Source organism: Bos grunniens, chromosome 8 (genome assembly GCF_055505025.1).
Source record: "Bos grunniens cultivar Pamir isolate PY7600 chromosome 8, Bosgru_T2T1.0, whole genome shotgun sequence".
NCBI lineage: Eukaryota > Metazoa > Chordata > Mammalia > Artiodactyla > Bovidae > Bos > Bos grunniens.
The window spans coordinates 13355756-13381979 of NC_141172.1; the positions used below are offsets into that span (position 1 = coordinate 13355756).

Here is a 26224-nt window from a genome sequence, read left to right on the forward strand (position 1 = left end):
TGTCTTGATGAATCCACTGACAAATGGAGAGACAGTTTCAGAAAACAGGCACTAGTTTTGTCTAAGAAATTAGGTGGGCCAAAATGGTTCCAAAGAGAACGAACATGTTTTTCTGCCCACATTATCTTGTCTGGTTTCTTCTCTCCTCAAATAAGTGCCAAAAATATCACAAGGATAGCCACTTATCTTAGGAGGATGGCAAGTGGTAAGTCACTAACTGTTGGGTGGTTTCTTCAGCAAAGCACTCCAATATCTTCTTACAGAGATATTTATTCCTACTCTGTGTTTAGTCTCTGTTTATTTTGCTGTAGCATGTGTTTTGAATTGGAAAAACTGGAATGGTTACTGAATTTTAAGCAAGTGCCTCCCCCCACCCCAAATACAACACGTAGTTTAAAATAATAGTTTAAGTTAAAGGCAGTTAAGATGGTTAAAAGCAATGGCGTCTAGGTTTAAATCCTGGTTTTGGACTTAACGGCTGTGAGATTCTGAGGAAATAATTAACCTAATACTGATCACTAGAAGAACGATGGCAATGTTGTCTAAATCACGGGGTTGTTCTGAAAATTAAACAATGTACATTGTGTAATTAGCACAATGCCTGGCGCATAGCTGGGTGCTTGGTTCATGTTACTGCCATTTGTTCCCCTCCCACCTCTGTCCCTGTTTCATTTTTTCCCAGTTGGGAGTCATGTACTATTTAAAAAAAAAACAACAACATAATTTTGCATTGGGGTATAACCGATTAACAGGTTAACAAACAGTGTTGTGACACTTTCAAGTGAACAGCGAAGAGACTCAGCTGTCATGTATCCATTCTCCCCCAACACCGCTCCCTCCCAGGAGGAATCATGTACTATTTATATATAGTCTAGGGAGTCTGTGAGTAACAGTATAGTCAAGTCCTGCTCTGATAGACCTTATAGCTAATACAGAACCTTCTAGTACAGGTTAAGAAGCAGAGCTCTGAATTTAGATAATCAAGTTTCAAGCCCTGCCTATACCAGTTGATCAGCTGTGTGACCATGGCAAGTTTACTCAACCTGTGACTGTTTTCTTGTCTATAAAATGAAGATAATATTTAATAGATTTGCTGCAGTGAATCAACAAATTTAGTTATCTTAGAATAGTGCCTAATACATAAAAGATGTTCAGTCAATTTGGGTTACAATTTGCATTAAACTGGGAACTTTTGAGTCATTCACAGGACTGGAATTTTTAAATCTTACTGATATGAATCTGAGATTATAAGCAGCTTCAACCTAAAGCAAATGATTTCAAAGATAGAAACAAGAAGTTGATCAAGAACGGCTCTCCAGGACTTTCCTCCCTGTAACAGACATGATACTCTAGCCCAGAATAAAGAAATGAAGTCTGTATGGCTTCTGATACAGTGGGCAGTGTTTACATTACATACCATCTTCATTTTATACCTGAGTTATCTAGCCTAGACCTGCTTTCCTGGTGGCTCAGAGGGTAAAGCGTCTGCCTGCAATGCAGGAGACCTGGGTTCTATCCCTGGGTCAGGAAGATCCCCTGGAGAAGGCAATGGCAACCCACTCCAGTACTCTTGCCTGGAAAATCCCATGGACAAAGAAGCCTGGTAGACTACAGTCCATGGGATCACAAAGAGTCGGACGTGACTGAGCAACTTCACTTCACTTCACTCACTTACCTGGAAATGATATTTTCCAGGCAGCCATATCTCACAGACCTCAGTTCTATTCATACAGGTAATCCTTAACCAGAGGCATCTCCCTAAAGACACTACAGTGAAAGACCTCTTCTTCCTAGCAAATAGTCTATTTCCCCAGAGGAGGTCCAATTGCCAAGGAGATTAAACTTCTTTCCTTCTGTTGTTTAAATAGCTCAGTTGATAAAGAATCTGCCTGTAATCCAGGAGACCCTGGTTCAATTCCTGGGTGGGAAAGATCCACTGGAGAATGAATAGGCTACCCACTCCAGTATACTTGGGCTTCCCTTGTGGTTCAGCTGGTAAAGAATCCGTCTGCAACGTGGGAGACCTGGGTTCGATCCCTGGGTTGGGAAGATCCCCTGGAGAAGGGAAAGGCTACCCACTCCAGTATTCCGGCCTGGAGAATTCCATGGACTCTATAGTCTATGGGGTCACAAAAAGTCGGACAGGCCACAACTGAGAGACTTTCACTTTCAGCCCCAAAATTCATATTGTTGAATCCCCAACTCTCAGTGTGATGGTACTTGGAAATGGGGCACTCAAGAGGTAATTAGGGTTAGGTCAGTTGTAAACGTGGGAATCTCTTGGTGGGATTATTGACCTTTAAGAAGGAGAATATCTCACAGCCCCCTAGCCCCCTCCCAGCTCACATACACCTTTCTTCACTACTCACAGAGGAATACCCACAGGAGAACACAAAGAGAAGGTGGCTGTCTAAGAGTTAGAAAGAGAGCTTGCAGCAGGAACTGAATCAGCTGGCACATTGATCACACACTTCCCAGACTTCAGAACCATGAGAAATAAATTTCTGCTGTTTAAGCTACTCAGCCTGTGGTATTTTATTATAGCAACCTGGGCTGACTAAAACACTTCCCTTTGTTTCTTTCCCCCAAGGTCTCTCCCTGAGAATGAATGAATAAATATACCACAGGCCAGATTTTTGAACACTTTTTTCTCATCTTTTTTTAAACTATATATATTTTTTAATAATGAAGGGAAAGCATCTGTTATTTTCTGCTCATGCAATCCCTCAGAGCACTATTTTTTTCTCTTTTGATAGGTAAAAATTCCCCATGGTTCCAACAGTCAAAAGAATATGTGAAGTCTCAATTCGTTCCTTGACACCATCTGCTCATTTCTAACTACTTTTATTAATTTCTGGGGTTTTCTCATTGCACTTTGCTATTTTCACCTAAAAACATAGTGGAGATCTTTGCATATCAGTATAAAGAGAACTTTCTCATTCTCTCCCATAGCACCTAGTCTCCTGTGGCATAGATATTTTAAAAAATGCTTTGTAATATGAGCCTCTGGAAACGACAGCTACATCTCTGTAGCATGTTCCAAGGCCACTCTGTATTCAATGTTCTCTGTGTTCCTAGGCTCTTTTTTAAGATTTTGAATTGGTGTAATAACAATGAACATGAGATCTATCCTCTGAACACAATTTTAGGTGAACTTACTCATCTTACATAAATGAAGCTATATAATAGCCTTCACTTAGTTTTTTTTTTTTATCATAAGGATGTCAACATGGAAAAAAATGAAAAATTTTCTATAACCATAAATTTATAGACGACTAACCCCTCTCCCTTCAAGGAAACTTACAACTCAGTATTTGGCATTTTCAATCAATCAATGTTGATTAGATTACATACATGCTAAAGAATTTATGCTAAATTTGACACACTCTTATTTGGCATTAAATATATATAATTTCCCTTAACCTTTCATTATTGAAAATGTGGTGCCTATTTGAATAAAGAGGAGTGGTTAATAGTGCAGGCTTCAGAGTTGGACAGATGTATATTCTAATCCCAACTCATCTGTGACAAAACAGCTTTGTGATCTCAGTTAAATCTGCATAAGCATCAATTTCCCTATACTTTCAGTATGTAGAATTTACATCAGCGGATTATGGAGATAAGCTATTGAAAAAAAAGTGAATTAATCATAGCATGCAGTAGTTACTCAATGAATGGTAACTTTCCTTATCACCACCATCATTATTATACACATCTATTCTGGAAGGGATTCTGTACCAAATGCCAATGAACAGCAATGTAGATGGTACCATCCTTGTTCTCAGAGCTCATAGTGCAGTGGGAGAGGCAATACCAGTAAGCAAAGAATAACTTTAATCAGTAACACAATAGACCACTAGACAAAATGCTATCTCCAGGGAAGGGAAAAAAAAATGTTCTAGAAAATACATTTTATACAGCAATCATCTTGAAAAGATAAAAGATTCAAGAAAGTCTGCACTGGCAGAGATCGCATACTTATCAACTTCAATTTTCACCTGTCAAAGAATTTAGAGAAATAAACAACATTAAAACAATGCAGTTGTACTTTTAACACAGAGACGGGTGAATTTAGAAGTCTTTTGGATCTGACAGTACTTTTGAGTCTCAATAATTCCTTCTAGATAATGCAAACAGATAGGAGGATATAGGAATGGAATGAATCCTTGGACCTTGAGATTTACCCCTCTTGTTTTCCCTAAAGAAGCAAAGCGTGAAGTGGGAGGGAAAACACTGTACAATAAATAACAAATCTAAGTTTTGTTTTGCAACAATCAAAAATCATTGAGGAAACTGCATTTTGTCCCCAAGAGGAGTGAGAAGTGAATGCTTCTTGAAGAGGGTCCATAAATCCATAGGCTTTTTTTTTTTTTTTTAACTTTGTTGAAGGGATAAAATGTCAAGCATATTATACCACTGATTACCACTGTTAACCTACATGCCTTGTAAGTAAAATACTCAAGGTAAATGAAAAAGAATCCTCTGTGGCTGGCACAAGACTTTCCACAACATTTCCCCAGACCTGCAAGACACCTTCCAGGTTTTAATGTATAAATGACCTAGGCTTATTTTAAAGAGAGCCATTAGTAGCAGAGAACTGCTTGTGGGTCCACAGTAACCAGAAAAGGAATTTCAAGCCCAAATCTTTTTGGATAGGAGTCAGCTCTGATTTCTGAATTTTCTTTCCCTCAGTGAGTCTCTTGATTACAGTTCTATAGTCCTTGCCTAATAGTCTGCCACAATATTTTGTTATTAATCTAGAGGCTTATGCCATCAGAAATTACGTTAGATGAGAACTTTGGTTGGGAATAGTTCATTATAATTCTTATTGCCACTTTATTAATTAGGAATAAGAATCACAACTCGAAGAAGCATTTAACTTTGTGGCAAGCAGAGAATGTATGGATTTATACCAGAAGAATGGGAACATTCTCTACCTGAAACTGTACAAAGTCAGTGTCCAAGGCACATTCAACCACCGAAGTGGGTTTAACTGCAAACTAGTAACACAGAAATGAAATGCCTCTTTATCCTTTAGCATCTCACCACCAAATTCATTATTCAGATCTCCTCCATGCAGGCTCCGCTTAGCTTCAAACTCTGCTTTAACTGCATCAGAAGAAGGTAAGCCAGGGCGTCAAACCCGTGCACTCTGACTCCCTAGGCGCGGGACTCTGAGTATCTCTGCGCACAAGTGCTATTTAGCAGGACGGTGTTGCGGTCCTCTGGCTCCAACCGGCAGCCTTCATCCATCCATCACTCCCTAAAACCGACCGTTCCTCTTGGCTTACTACAGCGTGGACTCAAACCGAATTCAAAGCCGGTTCATCCCAGAAATACAGATGGGCGCCCAGAAGCTATTGGTCCGCAGATACCGGGCGCGGCGACGCTCATCTTCGAAAGCTCTGGATTGATTTCTGAGCTGTGAGTAGCACTGCTAGAGCTCCTATCTACACAAGTTTCATCTTTTGCACCGAATCATCCTTTTGTTCCACTTTCGAGCCTTGGCAAATCCAAATTCAGCGTTTAAGTACTGTCTTCCAGGCAAATTCTATTGCCTTTAAACTTGAAGCGGACTCTCGGAGCCAGTCAAGACCCCCTGGTTCCAAGAGCTACTTGGATGGAGACCTTGGCGGAGCGTGGCTTCCAACGCGGGAGCAAAGGAAGCTCACGCTTTCCCCACCCGGCGCAACTTCGCGTTTGCCACCAGCAGGTCCTAAGGTGCAGAGATTCGCGAATCCCAGGAGGGAAAACACCTGCAGCGATGTTCAGCCTGGTCAGTACTTGGGAAGGCAGAGTGATGCTCTGCAGGTGTGGAGACCTCAGAGTGCACGAAGGCGAACCTGGGTTTAAAAAAAAAAAAAAAAGGAAAAGTTTACTTTCGGTGATCAATTCCAGCAGCTCAGTCCGGGTAAGACAAACTCGCGCGGGGAGGCTCCTTTCTGTGGAACTGTGAAAGAGAGAACCAGGGGCGCTTCTGACAGCGTTGTCTCTCCAGCGTGCGGTTCCCGGGTTGCGTGCAACCAAGGATCCCTCCAGGCTGTTTTGGGAAGAAAAAGATGGTGGGACAGGGGCTAGCCGGAGACCTGGGGAGCAACTCCTGTTATCAAACCTTGGAAATGGCTGCTAAAGGGGCTGGGTCTCCAGACTCCTAATCCCTCCCCTTTCTCCAGTTGAGCCTTTTACCTGCTACCGTCCAGTTTACAATATAAGCGTAGAACCTAAATTAGCCCAGTTTCAAAAGCTAGGCCTCACAAATTCCTACGAAGCTCCTTCCAAAAAGATCTATGCGAGCTTCAGAAGTTCATAGGGGAAATGCTACGTGAGGGAGTGGGCAGGTAAGGGGGAGATGAGAAACGATTATGTCCAGGAAACGATGTCTCGGCTCCTCTATTCGAAGGACCTCGGGGAGCCTCTTGGCTTCCTTGCAAGCAGCAGCTGCCACTTTGCCCCACATTTGAAGGGTCTTAGATGGCCCTGGAGGGTGGAGATACGGACGTGGTTAATCTTTAGTCCGGCCACCTCGAACAGGGTACTGAGACAGTAACTCGCCTCATGAAAAGAACCAGGCGGCCAAGATGCCAGAGAGGGCAGGAGTCTGGGAGGTGGCCGCAAGGATTTGAGGGTTTACAGGGAGGAACTGCCTGCCTGCAGTAATCTCTTAAATAGTGGACAGTGATTGAATCTTCACATCATTTGGATCCTTGGAACACCTGCCCCATTTTGCATCTCTCGACTTCTCTCTCCCTGGTGGCCTGGGGCCGCGGGCGCGGGGCCGGGCGTGCGTCTGCGGCTGTGCGCGCGCGCGAGTGTCTGTGCGTGTGTGCCCGTGTGTGTGTGTGTGCGCGCATCCTCCGCGCCAAGCCCGGGCGCCTGGACCCAGCCGCCGGCCGCCTGCCTGGTGTCCCTCCTGCTCGCCGCCTCCTCACCTGGTACTCGCTGCCTGCCGCCCGCCCAGCCCAGCACGGCCGCCGCCGCCTCCCCTGAAAGTTTCTTCAGAACTGACACCTTTGCGGAGGGCTGCCTGCAGAAATGGGTTTCTGAAGCTGTGCCTTGGAGTGGTTCTTCTTACAGCACCCTCCACCGAATCCCCACCTAATCCGAGCAGAGATTCGCTTTTCTAATTTAAGGGGAGAAAGGTGGCGACGGAGGGGGTGGTATCACCCTGAGAAAGAGAGAAGAGGGGCCACACCTGTGAATATCTGTTTCATTCCTGCCTTGATGCGGGGAACTGACTGATGGGCCTGTCGGGTTAAAGAAGAAAATTAAATATAAAGCCAAGTTCACCGAGGAGAGGCTGGGAGGCTTCCGGAGATTGGGAAGGTTGTGCCCCTCTCCGTCTCCACAAGCGGGAAGATTTGGCGGTGCCTGTCGCGCGAGGGCTTTTTAAACCGCCACCCCCTACTCCTGATCCCTCTAGAAGGGGAAACCGGCTCAGCCGAGGCGGAGGAGTCAAGGAAAACCCTCTGAACTTGTGTGCGGCGTATCCTTGGCTTTGGATTTTAATGATATAAAAGAGAATTAACAGCGTCTCAAGTAAGGTAAGAGGCTGAAAAACCGCTGTCTGAATTGCTAGGAAGAAGAAAAACTTAAAATGCACGTTGGGACTGGGATGGGGAGGGTCAAGCCAAGTTGCGCTGGTCTCTGCTGGCGTCGCCACGCGGTTGCACGAGCCGAACGAATGGCTCGGGGCGGGCAAGTCAAGGGAGTTGCCGCCGGTGCCGCTGGCGCCCAGGTGGGAGGCAGCCAGGCGAAGGCAGCCTGTCCTGACCTTACACTCTGTGGAATCCACTGGAAATAGGCATAGAGCAAGGTTGTCTGTCCAGGCTGATTTACAGCGTGGATGTGTGTGTGTTTATGGAGAGTTCCCCCTCTCCCCACCCCCGGCCCATTGGTACCGCGGACCCACCCGCTCGTTGCCATAGCGCGCCGTGGGCACTGGAGAACGCCGCTAGGACGTTCGGTGGCAGGTGAGCCCGGCGCAGGTGGGCAGGTGCGTGCGGCGGCAGCATCCGGCGAGCGGATTGAGGCCGGGGGCGCGTGAAGCCCCCCCTGCCGCCTGGCTGGCTTCTCGGCAGCCGGCGTCGGAGCCCGGGCGCTGCGGGGCTGCTGCGGTTCCCTTCGCCTCCGCTAGAGGCTCCCAGCGGGCGCCGCGGCGCGGGTGGGTGTGGGGGCGCCGGGAGGCGGAGGGGCGAACGCGGGGAGCGAGCGTGCCCGCGGGGTGGCGGAGCGGGCGCTACAGGGGGAGCCGAGGTGAGGCGAGCCCGGCCGGGGCGGTGGGACGGGAGCCGGAGTCCCGGCGCGACTCCCGGCTGCGCGCAGAGCTGCGGGGACGCGGGTCCGAATCTGGGCTGTGCTCCGGAAGGCTGTGCCCGAGCCGGAGCCACTTCGGGGCAGGAGGCGATCCTGGCTCCGCGCCCTAAGGGCAGTCCCGGGAGGTAAGTCCTTCTCCACTCTCCTTTCGCGCCTCCTGGGTTCTCTTTCAATTCTCAGCCGGATACCCAAGATGGGAGCGAGTGAGTGGAGGATGCGGTTCTGTGCGGTCTGTATCTAAAGGTGCCTTTGAGTCTTCCTCCGTGGAGCCCCGTGGGAGGTATTTTCGAACTAATTCTTAATTTTTCCGGCCTTCCCTAAATGTTTGGCTGCTTTAAGGGAAGTTTCCTGACGAGATGGCCAGGTGGCTGGTCTGTGGATCAGGCTGCTCCGAGGTGAGCGAGGACCCGCGGTGCTCCCCTGAGCCGCAGTGGACGGGAGTGCGCGCCTCGAGGGGTGGGGTGTGGTGGAAAAGGGAGTACCACACCCTCTTCTTTTCCTCCCCTTTTCTTTGCACCTGATGGTGAAGTCTCACCATCTAGCATTTAACTGATTTTCTTTTCCTAAGAGATTGGCTCTGAGAACGGAGCAAAGCTGCCGATAAGACTTGGAGAGAGAGAGAGAGAGAGAGAGAGAGAGAGAGAGAGAGAGAGAGAGATAAGGGTGAGGAGGAAGTCAGGGCGAGAACATCAGGAGCGGAAGAAGGGTGAAGTTAAGCTTGTGTGCCTGAGGTGGGTTGGGGGTGGGGGCGGTGCTGGGAAATGGCCTTGAAGTTCAGATGATTTAATGAAGTCTGATTCATTTCACATTTCACACTGTCTTTGACAAAATCCTTGCTTAAGCCACTAACAGAAATCGCTTCTACTAGCTACTGCCTTGGGCACGGTGGGTGCTGAATATGTGTGATGATTGTGCTTAAGCTAAAAAAAAAAAAAAAAGTGAGTAGTGTGATTGTGTGCGCTTGGCGTGATTACACCATGTCTGTCAGGCAGCTGGCAACGTATGTATTTTTCAGTGTGCTGTTTTGTATTCGTACATACCATACGTGGTCATTTTACACTCAGCAGTGCAATTTCAGAGTCCTTTAAAGGTGGCTTTTAACAAACCCGACTTGTGATATTAACCCTCTTGCAGAATAATCCTGAAGGAAGACCAAAAAAAAAAAAAAAAATGATGGGAGGGTGTGGAATATTCTGGGAATACTAAATAAAAGCAGAGGTCCAGTATTTATAAATACTGGGCCACATACTGAAAGAGTGAACATTTTTTTTTTTCAAAAATGCGAAGCAGTGGTTAAAAGGAGGAGAATATTCTTCAGTGTACTATCATCCCATCACCCAGGAGTGTGGATTACTTACCATATAGTGAGCGTGTGAAGCAGGAAAAATGAAGCCCTTTCTGCTGGAAGTGTTTTCGTGAGATACAGTCAGGTATTTTAAGAATTGGAATGGGATGGGTTGCCTATTGATGATAACTGAAGTAGTTCGGTTACCACTTATGTGTAAGGCATCTATTATTTTTTATTAAGGTAACTATGTAAGTTAATATTATATAATAAGTGTAATTGAAGTGGAACAGACCAATGTATTCATGTTTTTCATTCCAGAATAACATATAGCATGATCTCAGGGAAGATTTATTTAAAGTTTGTCATTCATGTATTACATGGATGGAGCTCTGTGTCGAAGGCAAGAATGAATGTCTTGCTGAAGTCTCGAAGAAAGATGGTTTATGTTCTTAAGATAATACTCTCTTAGAAATTTTATTATGTGACAGAATAGTAGTTACTCATCTAAATGCAGTTATCTGCATGTTTAGACACAGATTATGTATTTGTTGAATTGAGTTAATGAAGACAAATACATAAAAGGGCTCAGTTTTCTTTATGAAAGAAGCTGAAACCAGAGGAAGACCTGGTAGCATTAGGAATCTGTGTAATATGGTGCTCAAGAGACACTGTATTTCTTGACAATGAATTGAATCAAAGTAGTGAGGCTGGTTTGTAACCTCAAATTCAGTTATAGAACTCCATCTCTAAAGATTTTTCTCTGTCTCATAAATGTGATTTTAAAAGAGTTAGAACATTGACGTGTTCCTGGAATGCTGTGGACCTGAGAATTGTTTGAGTCCTCTGAAACTTCATGTCAAGAATAAGGAGTGATAGGCTGTTGTCACAAATTAATTGGCTTGATGCTTCAATTAAAAACTGATTATTATCTGGCTCTGGTTGTCATTATGGTTGATTTCATTTGGTCTCCAGATATTCTCTGAAAGGACTCTAGGTGGAAATGTTTTCCTGTAGTACAAGGATAGGAGGTCACTGTATGCAAAAGGTTTGTCAGTTTCTAACTCTCCAGTTTAGTTGCATTTTTTATAAGGCAGGAGCCTATATTGAAAAAAAAATGTTTTTGGGGATTTTCATAATTTTCATAAATATTTCCTCATTTTCATAGCCCTCAACTTTCGGTACTCCATTTATAATTTTGATGAGAGAGTAACATCACCAGGCCCCTTTCTTTTATGGCTTGGGGGCTGTTTAGTTAAGAACTTTAAGAACTATTTAATGATAAAAGATCACATTTCCTGAAAGAAAATCAATAGAGCTTAAAATATGTGTGATAAGGAAATGAAAGAATAAGAGGGACAGGTTACATAGTAGACAAAAGGTTTACTGATCTGCATGTACCTCCGATTTCTTCTTTTAGCAACCATTTTTGTTTAAAGAAAAAAAACATTTTTTTGCTAGTACTCCCTCCCTCCTTCCCTCCCTCTGCCTTCCTTTTTCCCTCCCTCTCCCTCCTTCCTTACTTGCTTTCATTATTTCATTTTCTCTCTTTTGGTTAAAATATTTGCTTCTGAAAAAATCCATATCGATTTATAGTTATTTCACAGTTATTGGTTCATACTTTTTGTGTAAGTGGGAGGTAGTTTTAAAATACTGATTGTTCCATTATTTAAATTTTTTCATGGAAGAAAACCATGAACTGTGGGGTTGATTCTTTTGGGAGTACAGATCATCAGTTGATTATTATCTCTTATGTCTGTTTGTCTCTTGGGTCTGGTTGCAACTCCACTGATTCTGTTTCTGGGAAATGTACAAGCTTGGAAAGTGATTACCTGGGATGGATGTATTGTCTTGAAATATGGTGCATTTTTGCTTTGAGTGCCTTATTTCCATGTGCTTATTGCCCAGTGTAATCAAGTCTGAAATATTCTCAGTAAGCAAATAGTTGAGCCACACTTGTAAACCTGCTCAGAAATTAGTAATCCAAACAGTAAGGTCCTATAGCACACGGGTCTATATTCAGTATCCTGTCATAAATCATAATGGTAAAGAATATACAAAATAATATATATTATTTTAATATTCACTAATATATCTATGTTTAAATATATTTATGAATATTATGAATATACATTTATATGCATATATATTATTCAGTTCAGTTCCATTGCTCAGTTGTGCCCCACTCTTTGCGACCTCATGAACCTCAGTATGCCAGGCCTCCCTGTCAGTCACCAACTGCCTGAGTCTACCCAAACCCGTGTCCATTGAGTCGGTGATGCCATCCAACCATCTCATCCTCTGTCGTCCCCTTCTCCTCCTGCCCTTAATCTTTCCCAGCATCAGGGTCTTTTCAAATGAGTCCGCTCTTTGTATCAGGTGGCCAGAGTACTGGAGCTTCCACTTCAACATTAGTCCTTCCAATGAACACCCAGGACTGATCTCCTTTAGGATGGACTGGTTGGATCTCCTTGCAGTCCAAGGGACTCTCAAGAGTCTTCTCCAACACCACAGTTCAAAAGCATCAATTCTTCGGTGCTCAGCTTTATTCGCAGTCCAACTCTCACATCCATACATGACCACTGGAAAAACCATAGCCTTGACTAGATGGACCTTTGTTGGCAAAGTAATGTCTCTGCTTTTTAATATGTTGTCTAGGTTGGTCATAACTTTTCTTCCAAGGAGTAAGTGTCTTTTAATTTAATGGCTGCAATCACCATCTGCAGTGATTTTGAAGCCCATAAAAATAAAGTCAGCCACTGTTTCCACTGTTTCCCCACCTATTTTTCATGGAGTAATGGGACCAGATGCCATGATCTTCGTTTTCTGAATGTTGAGCTTTAAGCCAACTCTTTCACTCTCCTCTTTTACTTTCATCAAGAGGCTCTTTAGTTCTTCTTCACTTTCTGCCATAAATGTGTAGTCATCTGCATGACTGAGGTTATTAATATTTCTCCTGGCAATCTTTATTCCAGCTTGTGCTTCCTCCAGCCCAGCGTTTCACATGATGTACTCTGCCTATAAGTTAATAAGCAGGGTGACAATATAGAGCCTTGACATACTCCTTTTCCTATTTGGAACCAATCTGTTGTTCCATGTCCAATATAACTGAGTCACTTTGCTGTACAGGAGAAATTAATACATTGTAAATCAACTATACATAAAAAAATAGTAATTCATTTTAGGAAGGCCTTAACTCCATCTAAGTCTTTAGTAAATGTAACTATTTTTATTTAAGTGTCACTCAGCGAATACAATTGCTAAATGGATTTGAAATGTCCTCAGAGAGAAAAATCTACTAACAATCTCCCAAGAGAAACTAACTTGAGTGCCAGCAGGAGGCAGTGTCAATAAGTAGAAGTACAGGACTTGGAATCAGAAGACTTGAATTCTACTTCTGTCTCTTATGACTAATGTGTCACTTTTGAAAAGCTCTCTTATTTATCTAAGGCTCAGTGTTGAATTCAGTAAAGTGGGGAAATTTAATATCTACCTACTCTATCCTTGGGTTTAAAACCTGACTACACCTAGGTTTAAGCTTTGGAAAAAGAAACAAAAAAAAACTTTCAGGTGCTAAGTAAATGTCAGGCATTGTAACACTTGATATGGAGGTAAATGAAATGATGTATTTGAAGAATACCTGGAAAACTTCCACGTGTGCTGTGTCCTGTGCTCACTGGTGTCCATCTCTGTGACCCCTACAGTCCTGGCAGGACTGTAGCCCTCCAGGCTCCTCTGTCCATGGGATTTTCCAGGCAAAGATTACTGGAGTGGGTTGCCATTTCCTCCTCCAGGGACTCTTCCTGACCCAGGATTTGAACCCCTGTCTACCTGTGTCTCCTGCATTGCAGGTGGATTCTTTATCACTGAGCCATCAGGGAAGCCCTTGCAACTTTCATAATGAAGCATAAATTTTTATATGTCTTTGATGAGAAGATTTTTTTTTTCTGGAGGACGTATTAGCTAGTGTTTTGAAAGTAAAAATTAAATTTATGTATACATATTTCAGATGATTTTCTCAAAGTTATCATTAATATAGCACAAACTGGCAACTTCCCTAAGTGTTCCCATGGTTGACTCCCCCTCTTCAGGCAGGAGTTGTGGGTTCAATCCCAGGTCTGGGAACTCAGATCCCACACATAGGGGGGGTGCAGCCAAAACTTAAAAATATGGTACAAACACTGTGATGCTTACTGTTTAAGAATAGAATAAAAGGAAGAAAAGTCAGGTATTTTTGAATAGTAAAGTTTAAATGGAGTCCCTGTATTTTTGTTTTGTTTTTAGCGTTCTCTATTTCTGAATTTTTCTTCTTCTTGTGTTTAATTTACATAGTAGCAATTGTCTTTGTTTTCCCTAGGTCAGTTACCCAGTTTTTCTGAACTCAACTGTGAGGTCAATTACCCAATTTCTGTGAACGCTTTAAAAATATTTAGCTTTTGAAATGTTAAATCGTTGGTTTGATTTGTGCAGTGGGACCCAAAACTACTATAATACCTTAGTTTTTACAATGGAATTTACCCAGAAATGCTGATAGTCCATTAGTCCTATTTTATTTTAGTGATTTAAATGCTAATTGTATTGTTTATAGGTTATTTTCACCAGTTGAATTAGTAAGGACGTAGATTGTAGATATTAAATGATTCATTGACTTGAATAAAACTTTAAAAGCCCACAGAAATAATTATGTGCCCTTTTGATAAAATATGAGACCTGCTAGGATAAAATATGAATAAATTTTGTGGCTTTTGTAAATGTGTTCAGCAGTTAATGTAAGAACAGCTCATCTTTCCGGGTCACAAAGATAAGTCAAATACCATTTCCTTCCTTTGAATTTTAGTGTCATTGTCAATATAAACTATGAATGTATTTCTCTAATAATATTAGTAAGTCTAAATGCAAACCTGGGAACTTGGACTTGGAAACAAATTATCTTTTGCAGGTATAATAGAACATAATATCAGATTGTCTCTAAAGAGAGAATTGTTGTCTTTACAAAAGTCATAACCAAATTTTAGTGTAACAGAAATAAATGGAAAAATCTAAGATTCCTAGCACATTTCAATTTCTAGGTGTAGCACTAGAGAGTTTTTGAAATGGATTCTAAATTGGACTGCATAAGAGGATTTTGTGTCTTCATACTATCCCATTCTATAATAATGTAACCATGGTTAGCTGCAAGATATCTATCTAGTAGCCAGCATGAAGGGAAATAATTAGCATAAAAACTGTATTGCTCCTGGTGTACCAGGGGACGCAAAAACAGTGCCTTGTGATAAATGTTGATTTTTGAAATGTGGGGCTTCATTTATCAAAGGGAAATAACCTTTATCTTCTTAGCTATTGTTTTTACTCGACTTTTCTATAATAATAACTATTTGTATATATGATAATACATTAAATAGATTATATGTTTTGTATATATATCTATATACCTTATATACTATATGCTTTATACATTATACTTTATATATATATACTACACAATATATATACTCTACATAGATATTCTATACTATCAGTCTATAAAGCAGTCTTTAGACCATGCGAAGATATGTCTTTGACTGTCACCCATTGGTTGAGCATATGATGATGGATTGCAGATAGCTTCTCTGTAAGATTTGCCTTCAATTTTATTTGCAGGTAAATACTAAAACCCTAGCTTTGGTCTTAATTATGTAAATTCATATGAATTAACACTCAGATATTTACTGATGTTAAAGTGATTTTTACTATAATAGGATATGATAATGTATGTGAATAGGTCTTTGTTCTGAAGAATCTTGTGATCTTGTTAAACAGAGAAGGCAAAAGTGGGTGGCAATCTAACAATAAGAAAAGAATAATTTATCAACTTATTCAGAATTTTTTGTTAAATATCTGTTGTTTGCAAGACTTTGCACAGTAACAATGCTAGAGTTGTGTTACCAGGCACTTCAAAATAGGGTGAAGTGAGAGTGGCCTGGGAAGAAGTCATAAAAGGGGAGTAAATTGGTCTAAGTAGAATATAAATGCGGAGAAGGCAATGGCACCCCACTCCAGTACTCTTGCCTGGAAAATCCCATGGACGGAGGAGCCTGGTAGGCGGCAGTCCATGGGGTCGCTAAGAGTCGGAAAGGACTGAGTGACTTCACTTTCACTTTTCAGTTTCATGCATTGGAGAAAGAAATGGCAATCCACTCCAGTGTTCTTGCCTGGAGAATCCCAAGGACAGGGGAGCCTGGTGGGCTGCCGTCTATGGGGTCACACAGAGTCGGACACAACTGAAGCGACTTAGCAGCAGTAGAATATAAATGTACGATAGATGTATAATGTCACTAAGAATTGAAGTAATGCAAATTAATACAAGAGTGAGATAGTCTTGCTAATGAGTTGGGACAAAAGATGAAGCACTGATACATTCCATTTGTTGTTAATGAAGTTGGGAAATAGAGCTTCGTATAGGTAATTGGAGATATTATAAACTGGTTTACCCCACGTGGCTCAGTGGTAAGGAATCCGCCTGCCAATGCAGGAGATGCAGGTTTGATTCCTGGGTTGAAAAGATCCCCTGGAGAAGGAAATGACAGCCCACTCCAGAACTTTTGCCTGGAGATCCCCTGTACAGAGGATCCTGGTGGGCTGCAGTCCATGGGATTGCAGAGTCAGACACAACTGAGCAAGCAAGCAAGCAAGCACGCATTACCCCCCTAAGGGGGTGAAATTTAAATACCTATTATATTAAAAATGTTCATAATAGTTGGCTTTGAAGGCCCTCTTCTAAGAATGTATCCTCAAAAATAATGTCATGAATTTGTAACAATATATTATACGCATACAATAAGAAATGTATAACCTGAATGGCTTCAAAACTTTAAAAAAATTGTTTTTATAGTTAAAGTCTTTCTGTACCAAGTCACCTGGTGAATAGGTGAATAGTCATCTGGTGAATAGACAAAATGAACTGTAGGCATGCCACAGAATAATATTCAGCAATAAAAAGGGATGGAATACCAATGCATGTTACAGCAGAGATAAACTTCAAATACATTATGTTGAATGAAACAAGACAGACACAAAAGACTACATTGATGCTTCTGTCTATATAAAGTATCTAGAAAAGCAAATCTACTGAATTCAAAAGTGGATTGGTATTTTCCTGACACTGGAAGTGGAGATGGTGAAAGTGAAAGTGTTAGCTGCTCAGTCCTGTGTGACTCTTTGCAACCCCATGGACTGTAGCCATGGGGTATCTCTGTCCATGGAATTCTCCAAGCAAGAATATTGGAGTGAGTTGTCATTCCCTTCTCCAGGGGATCTTATTTACCCAGGATCTTATTGACTGCAGGTAGACTCTACCATCTGAGCCACCAGAGAAGTCCTAGGAGCAACCAGGAAACACCGCAGAATGGATCTTTCAGGGTCATGCAGCTGTCTCATAACTGGATTGTCATGATGGTTGCATAAATCTGTAAATTTACTAAAAATCATTGAGTCACTCACATAAAATGAGTACCTTCAATGGTATATAAGTTGTATCTCAATATGGCTGTTAAAGAATATCTGTAATTCAAAACTAATACTTCAGAGGCTCTTAACAAAGTAAACCTCAGCAACAGATCACTAATAAAATCTGAACATTTAAGGAAGGAGTAATGCCGATTCTACACAATCTTTCCCAGAAAATTACAGATGGAGGAACACTTTCCAACTTAGATTCTAAGAGACCAGCATCACACTGATACCAATATCATGAAAAGACATTATAGAAAAGAAAGCTACAGACCAATATCCTTCATGAACATAAATATAAATAGTATTAACGAAACTTTACACCAGATTATGAGAAGGGTTCATCTCCAAAATACAATGTTGGTTTAACATTAGAAAATCAATCACTATAGTATACCATATTAATAGAGTAAAAAAAGAAACATAAAGTTATATGATCATTTCAATATATGCTACAAGAAGTTTTTGACAAAATCTAGCACTTAATAAAATTTCCTATCAAATATTGAGATATAAGGGACATTCAACTTCAATACAGTGCATCTCCAATAAGCCTATGGCTGATATGATACTTAATGGTGAAAGACCAGATGCTTTTCTACTAATCTTGAAAACAAGGCAAGAATGTCTGCTCTCATTTCTACCCAACATAATGGAAATTCTAGGCACCAAGTGAAACAAGAAAAAGACTCCAAAAGGTGGACAGTTTGTAAAGGAAGAAGCAAAACTCTTGAAATGCATACTTATTGAAGAATTGAAAAAACATCCATATATTCCCTAGGAACATAGTTATATAAACTTTGAATTGCTCCTACAATGAATTCTACATTGCGTGTTGAGCAAGAAGGTAGATGGAATGTTACAGATCTTTATAGTGAGATCTTCAAGATACATTGTTGAGAAAATGTGAGTGTAATAGAACAATACTTGGTCAGTGATTGACTGATTAATTTAACAGGTACTTTTTATATACTTCCTCTGTTTTAAGCACTGGTGTGCTGCTGCTAAGTCGCTTCAGTCATAGGCCGTGGCTAATAACATTGTCTGTATAAAGGGGACAAATAAAATCTTACTTTTGATAGTAAGGTAATCTTACTTTTCCATATTGCAGGCCAATATGGAAAATAACATATAAGACAGAGTAAGAAACTAAATATTTCATGAAAATTTGTGTTCTATGCATTTGGAAACTAAGCAGAATGTCACAGATTTACCTATGAGGGTTGGAGGAGGGACAGGAAAATTTCTCCAAGATGTGTGTGGTACCTAGTGAACACTTAGTACAGAACTTGTAAAATAATAGACTAATCCATAGTGTTCTTTCCTACTTCACTTTATTTCTCCTCATATCTAATAACTCATGTATCCATCATCTGAGGAATACATACTATACATTGCTATCATCTGTATCATTTTCATTTCCCCTGTATTGTTACATTCTTTACTGTCTTGGAATAATTTCCTTATCAACAGCATTTTTGAGCACCTACTATGAATAAATGCATCATATGCAGTGCTAGGGATACATTGTTGCTTAAGGGCATATCCTCATTCATTTCTCTAATTGAAGCCCTTTTCTACATAAATGATTTTAAATGTTTTTTCATTTTTTATGATTATAGAAGTAAAACATTCACATCATAAATAATTGAATGTTACAGAAACACATAATTTACAGGGTGAAAGAGCTTCCTGGAACTCTCTTTTACCCAAGGTTTTGACAAAGTCCGAAAGTGCCTTGTAGAAGAAATGAGAGAAGAGGGAGGCTGTGTGTTGTGTGGGTGAGAGACAAGAGGATTAAGTGGTTAGAGACTAGAATAAGCTTGAGAACATAGATATCAAATGGAAATTTTTCAAGCACGATGTTGTACAATTAGCCCTTGGTTGTACAATTAGCACTAGGTTTGCACTGAATTGGTCCACTTATGTGCAGATATTCTTCAGTAGTAAACTCTGCAGTTCTGTACTATCCAAGGTTGGTTGAACCTTCATCCACAGAAGCAGAACTGAGGATACTGAGTCCATGAATATGGAAGAACTGTTGATACAGGGGGCTGACTGTAAGCTGTTCAGGTTCTCAACTGCACAGAGGATGGGTGCTCCCAACCCTCTAGGTGTTGAAGGGTCAGTACTGTGTACAAGGTCCTGCTTCTGCTGACCAAAATCACACAAGTCTTAGTAACTGGAATGTGATTGGATTCCTGGGAGAGGTTGATAACAGCTTGTTTTTGTGTCAGAGGTGGGGCAGCAATGCAGATAAGCCACCATGTGTGGACAACAGTATACTAGCAGATATATGCATTTCAGATGCCCCTCCCTCGGATTTTTCCATCAGTGGCTTTAACTGTCTCATCCATTTATTCATGTATTGGATATATGCCTTCCAATCTATCCCTTCCAAGTAATTGTTTAACATATCCTTAAGATCTAGGGCTCACAACAGGTTATCTTGCCTTTCTGTACATGACTTTTAATTGATATTTTTCATTACTTTTCATAAAACTCATTCTAATTAACTGGTACAGATGGATGACACTCCATCGCCCTTTTTTCTTAAAGAACTTTTTAAATGAAATTACTGAAAAGCATTTTAGAACATATGCGTATATTAGTGATCTTATTTTTGTAGGTGCCAAAATTAGGAAGGAAGCACTTCTGGTTGGTTCTGTATTCAGGACTCTTACAGGGTACTGTATAACTCTGAATAAAATATAGAGTATCTTTGTCAGAGAAACCGTATAAATCACCATTGGAACAAAGTGCATTTTGTCAGTCATTATTCTTAAAAATATTTATAAATAAAATTGATGAAATAATGTGAAATAGGAAATGAAATAAATTCTGTTTGTGTTTGTAGGTGCTTATATAGCCTAGACAAATACTTAGGTCTTGGTGATTGTTGAGAAGAGGTACATTGGACTGTCCTATGGGATGTGGAGCTTCTGCTCCTGTTTGTCCATATGTGGGAGCAGTGACTGTCGATTTTGTGGAGGAATTAGGGGAACAAAGATTAAAGTGTTTCCATCTGGTTCAGTAAGGAAGATTTGGTGATTATGTTAATGTAAATTTCAGGGGAGGATGTGTAGTTTGATGCAATGAAATTAATGATGCAAAATTATAGCTTTAGAATATGGACAGTAGTCAAATGTTTTGTCACTAGTAATGGTGCAAAACTATGGAGAAGTTATTTGCATTTTGGAAGGTGCTTGTCATCCATCTTTCCATTTAGCTGTCCTTGTGGGAGAAGAGAGAGTAGCTAGATATCCAGTGTACTAATTGTTTTATAAGAATGAAGGGCTAATGAATTTAAGAATTCATACTGAGTTCTGATATGTTGGAAACGATATTTAAAAGTAAAATAATGTAGTGCTGTGCTGTGCTTAGTCCATCAGTCGTGTTTGACTCTTTGCGATCCCATTGACTGTCGCCTCCTAGGCTCCTCTGTCCATGGGATTATCCAGGCAAGTATACTGGAATGAGTTGCCATGCCCTCCTCCAGGTAAATTATATAGTACTTACTGATAAAACCTTTCCATTTTTTATATATCTCCCTACATTTGCACATAGGGATCCCTCCAACTGAAACTAAGCAGAATATCTGGACAAGCTCCTATTTGTCCTTTAAAACTAGCCTTGTGTCTTACTCTCAATAAACCATTCCAGGAACTCTGGAAAACGTGTAATCTCTAAATTTACTAACTTACATTATTATATGTATTTTTAAAATATTACTTTTATTCACTCTCCAGTGTATCTTTTCAAATCATGTGGTTCGTGAGGGTAAAAATTATATTCATTGTTTTTTAAAAATAATCTAGAATATAGGCAGTTCTTATTGAATATTTTTGGAATGAATTGAAATGTGATTTTATAATACTTAGAAAGTTTTAATATATCCAAATCCAAAACTTTCATAAGGCAGATAGCATGCAATGAACAAAGGTTTGAAAGATTTGGTTTCAAATTCTGACTCTGCCATTGACTGCTAATTAATGCATCTCAAGCAATCTGTTAATCCCATGAGATGTTAGTTTCCTTAGGTAAAACAGGTGTAATAACACCTTTCTACCCTGCACATCTTATGTAGAGTTTATGATAATAGAATAGATAAGGGGTGAAAATAAACTTGTATACTCAGTGCCTATACAATTGAAGTCATTTCTGTATTAAACATATATATTTAAAAGCCATTGATAAAATAATCTCAAATGCAGTAATGTATATCATCTTTATATAAGAATGGAGGTTTTTGTACAGAAAAGCAAAAACAAATCAATTTTAAATTCATTTCTTTCTATTGTATTTTATTCTTCTTTTATTATGACATAATTTTTTCAAATTTTCGTATCAAATGCATTTTATAGATTAAGAAACAAGGGTAGCAATACATGTCAAATAATTGAAGTTTAAAATCTGGTTATAGATGGAGCAGTTGATAACCTGCATATAGTCCTTTAGACTTGGATTGAAGATTGTTGAACAACTCATTTGACTCCAAATAAGCACTGATTTTTATCCTGTCTTCAAATTACAACCAGTTTGCATAGAATATCAGTATTTTAGTCTTTCATTTTGTATATTTGACCTCTTCAAACACTTATATCCTATTTTCTCCTGTTATACCTTCTAGATCACTGACAGAAATTGAAAGAGCAAAAATTTACTGATTTAATGGTAGTTTGTATCCGGGAGATCCACTGTATACATGTTCTGATAGTATAAGGGGTTATCACTCTTTGCCTAAATCTATTTTGTTGGAAATAATTATGTTTTTTGTCTCTGCCCAGCATTTCTATTTGGCCAGTATTAGAGTCTAATCAGATTTTCTGCCATTCATTTTGCTCTGATGGAGCATTTTCCTAGGTGTTTTTGACTTAAGTTATATTCTCACAGCATTTTTATCTTTAATTTTGGTTTCATGTATCTGGAAAAAACTCTAGGGTAGTTTAGCCTAATTTCTAATTTTTCTTCCATTTCTGTAATAGCTTTTTATCTTAATGTTTCTGAGATTCTTTTGGTTATATATGATGTTTTTCCTCTGATTTTCAAAAAGTATTTTGATAGTTTTGTTTTTATTTGGATTCACTTGGCAGTTTTTTTTTCATTTTCTTTCTGACTTCACTGTTCACAGAAGCTGTATCCACCCAGCACAAACATTTTTTTTTTCCATGTGTGTGTTTCTTGTTTAAGCAAGTATTTATCTCCTTGAAGGAAATGGCAACCCACTCCAGTGTTCTTGCCTGGAGAATCCCAGGGACGGGGGAGCCTGGTGGGCTGCCACCTCTGGGGTCATGCAGAGTCGGACACGACTGCAGTGACTTAGCAGCAGCAGCAGCATTTATCTCCTTTTTCTTTCCGTTCAAATCTATTTGGTGGGGCTAATCCTTTTCTTGCTTGTAAAGAATACCTCAGATAGGTTTCATATCTTATTTACATATTGTTAGAAAATAAGCCTTTTGTTCAGTCAGTAAGTTGTGTCCAACTCTTATGTGACCCTGTAAATTGTAGCCTGCCAAGCTCCTCTGTCCATGGGATTTTCTAGGCAAGACTACTGGAGTGGGTTGCTATTTCCTCCTCCAGGGGATCTTCCCAACCCAGGGATCAAACCTCCTTGTCCTGTGTCTCCTGCATTGGTGGAGGATTCTTTACCACTAAGTCACCTGGGAAGTCCTTTAGAAAATCAGAGCTCTGTGACTACATCTAATAACTTGAATAGTCTCACTTCTGTTATATTCTGTTCATTTAATAAGTCCTAAATTCATTTGGTCAGAGAAGGCAATGGCACCCCACTCCAGTACTCTTGCCTGGAAAATCCCATGGACGGAGGAGCCTGGTGGGCTGCAGTCCCTGGTGTTGCTAGGAGTCGGACACGACTGAGTGACTTCACTTTCCCTTTCCCTTCCATGCATTGGAGAAGGAAATGGCAACCCACTCCAGTGTTCTTGCCTGGAGAATCCCAGGGACAGGGGAGCCTGGTGGGCTGCCGTCTATGGGGTTGCACAGAGTCGGACATGACTGAAGCAACTAAGCAGCAGCAGCAGCAGCAAATTCATTTAGTAATGAAGTTTTCCCTTACCTTAGCCTGGCCAGTTTGATGTTGGCCTCTTGTCATGGAGAATAAATGGGAGTTGGGCAGCCTCTCCTGTGTTTCTTCAGGTTGACTCCCATGCTTTTTGCCCTGTTCAAGTAGGCTGTCTCTGGCTCCTCTAGGGATATATCTCAGACAAGTAGAAGAGGTAAAGGTGAGGTCTGAGTTGATTGACAGGAATGCAACCTCAGATAAACTTTCTCTGGACTTGGTGGATGCTGTGTTCACACACCAATGGCGTGGTAGACACTAATATCAGTCGTCTAAGCTTTCTGTGCCTCCTGGGCACATGGTAGGACTGAGCTTTCTTACTTTCATGTGATTGGGCAGGGCCGCATGCCAGTTCTGAACAAGAAATAGTGAGCAGAAGTGACAAGCGTCACTCAGGCTGAGCTGGCATGAGAATCTCCTGCGATCTTTCTTTTCCTTCTGACTCTGCAGTCACCAATGTGAGAGATGGTGCTGTTCCTCAGCTTAAATCATTGGATACTTCAATGAGAAGAGCCAGCCTCTGTCCATCACTGATATACCGTACCATGTTTCATGAATAGCAAACTAATCTTTGTGGTTGTAAGCTACTAACACTATGGAGATGTTTGTTACCACAGTGTAACTTAACCTGTCTAAACAGAATACCTATTGGAACTGTTTAACTCCATTTGCTATGACCCAGGAAATGCATTTCCTCTGGATGGCTGCATTATATTTCTCTCTTGGTTCCTAGATATTCATTCCCTCCATTGAGACTACATCATCTTTCTTTGCATTCTTCTTGGGCAGGATTTAAAATATCTTTTAACAGCTCTGGTGTTCTGGAAACATTAACACCATCTTGCCTCTCCCAGGGAAAGTGTAGCCAGCATCACTCTCTGCTTCAGGATCTTAGCTTATCACTTATTAATTCAATCTATGGCCACCTGCTGCGAAGAGCCAACTCACTCATAAAGACCCTGATGCTGGGAAATATTGAGGCCAAAGGAGAAGGGAGCAGCAGAGGATGAGAGGTTAGATAGCATCACTGACTTGCTGAACGTGAGTCTGAGCAAACTCTGGGAGACAGTGGAGGACAGGGGTCTGGTGTGCTGCAGTCCATGGGGTTGCAAAGACTCAGACATGCATAGAGACTAAACAACAAAAACAATGAATGGCTTAAAAATACTCAGCGACACAAACTGTGCTCTGGAACATACCCTACAAGAATGGTTTCAGAACAGCATGTTCTAAGATTCAAATCAGACATTAACTGTTATGTCCCTCAAACATCAATGTATTCATTTCAAGCTTTTGAAAATGTTTCCTTAGAACTTCATCAAGATTTGAGGTGAGGAGCTGGTGGTAGGATTTACAGCATATGAACAACTGAAAAAGAAATTTTCTCTACCTAGTTTCCAACCTTTTTGACCATGTAAACTTCAAGAGATGTTGGCTCACAAAACTTATTTTGAGTTTCTTTGCACGTTCTGCATAGACAACCGAGCACTTCCATTAACTGAAGTGCACGCAGAAAATGTCTCATTTAACTTAGAAAATGTCTCTAAAACCATTGTTGTAGGGTATATTTCAGAAGGGGCTCCCCAGGTGGCTCAGTGGTAAAGAATCTGCCTGAGAATGCAGGAGACGCGGAGTTGATCCCTGGGTAGGGAAGATCCCCTGGAGAAGGAAATGGCCACCACTCCAGTATTCTAGCCTGGAGAATCCCATGAACAGAGGATCCTTGTGGGCAACAGTCCATAGGGTTGCAAAAGAATGGGACCTGACTTGGTGACTAAACAACAAATATTCCAGAAAATTATTAGATCATAGTGTATTCCATTCAGTATTTTTTAAATCCTTCATAAATTGGATTAAAAATACATTTGCCTACAAATGCAGTTGTAGGCTCTCTGAAGAAATCTCAAAATGACTTTTGGGAAGCTGTGGTGAGTTAACTATTTTTTTGTTAAAAGCAATATTATGCTATACATAAATAGTGTAAATTCACTCACTCTTATTAAAGCTATTTTGTGTTTCTGCAAGTGTTGCTCAGTGGAATTTACCGAAGAGAATTAAGCAAAATGTATTTATTACTGCTATTTTAAGAGAACTTTTTACTAAAACTGATGCTGTCAGTCACTGCACATATATTCTAAAAGATTGCTTGGCTAAAACAGTGAATCAGTCTTTTAGACTGATTACTTATGTGGTAAATAATATGAAGCACTCTAGGATTTGAGAAGGGAAAGACAGTGAAACTCTACAAAAGCATAATGCATATAATATATTAATCACATTACCCACAGTTCACTATAAAGTTTTAAACTTAAGGAAACCATGAAACGAGGTGCTGCAATTTGTTACCCTGAATTGGAACATTAAAATATTTTGGTTAGCAAACAGACAATCATCCTAGTGTCTAAGAAACTCTGTGAGTATTGTTATTTTATCTATTATTATTATTTTTATTGTCTGATTCACAGTTCTTCATGTGACAAGTATATTATCACATTTTAAAGATGTGAGTCAAATGGATGAACAGAAGTAGAAATTTTAATAGAAAGTATTTTGGGACTGTTACCTCATGTATTTGGGGATGAAGAATGATTAACAGTTGATCAATTTTAGCAGTTTAAGAAAGTAACATTTTCCTACTCTAGTTCAGACTGGGTTATTGTACGGCTGGTGATTATGGGCTTCCCCGATGGCTCAGTGGGAAAGCATCTGCAGGAAACTCAGGTTTGATCCCTGGGTTGGGAAGATCCCCTGGAGGAGGAAATGGCAACCTGCTCCAGGATTATTACCTGGAGAATCCCATGAATAGGGGAGCCTGGTGGGCTACAGTCCGTGGGGTCACAGAGAGTTGGATGAGACTGAGCAGGTACACATAACACATGTATACGATTGATAATTATACAATTTTAAGTTACTGTTTTCTAGAGAATGCATCAATTTAAGCTATGTATTTCTGAGTACCAGATGTTTCTTTTCAGTGTTTGTAGAGTGTGACATATTTTTATGTACAGAGGATTCAGTGTTAGAACTGGACACTGCCACCATCTGGTGGCCTTGTAAAA

At 40.5% G+C, this 26224-nt stretch overlaps 2 protein-coding genes across 10 annotated transcripts in view; one reads left to right on the forward strand and one right to left on the reverse strand.

The window, feature by feature from the left end:
• Positions 1 to 3811: 3811 nt before the first annotated feature.
• Positions 3812 to 26224, reverse strand: part of LOC147366679 (uncharacterized) — a 169902-nt gene continuing 147489 nt past the window's right edge. Inside the window, exons 3-4 of the mRNA XM_086414636.1 lie at positions 6553 to 8488; positions 3812 to 5843 (exon numbers count right to left, since the gene is read on the reverse strand). Coding sequence (XP_086270762.1) covers positions 7833 to 8488 — 656 coding nt within the window. The 3' untranslated portion in view covers positions 3812 to 5843; positions 6553 to 7832. The remainder of the gene's footprint in view (positions 5844 to 6552; positions 8489 to 26224) is intronic.
• The window catches only part of LINGO2 (leucine rich repeat and Ig domain containing 2), a 1446432-nt gene continuing 1427612 nt past the window's right edge, over positions 7405 to 26224 (forward strand). For 7 of the 9 annotated variants that reach the window (XR_015169452.1, XR_015169451.1, XR_015169454.1 and 4 more), the window contains exon 1: positions 7405 to 7541. The gene's annotated coding sequence lies outside the window, so the exon portion shown is untranslated. Of the gene's footprint in view, positions 7542 to 8304; positions 8439 to 26224 lie in introns of those variants that run through there. The other 2 variants (XM_086414892.1, XM_086414894.1) reach the window with 2 other exon arrangements.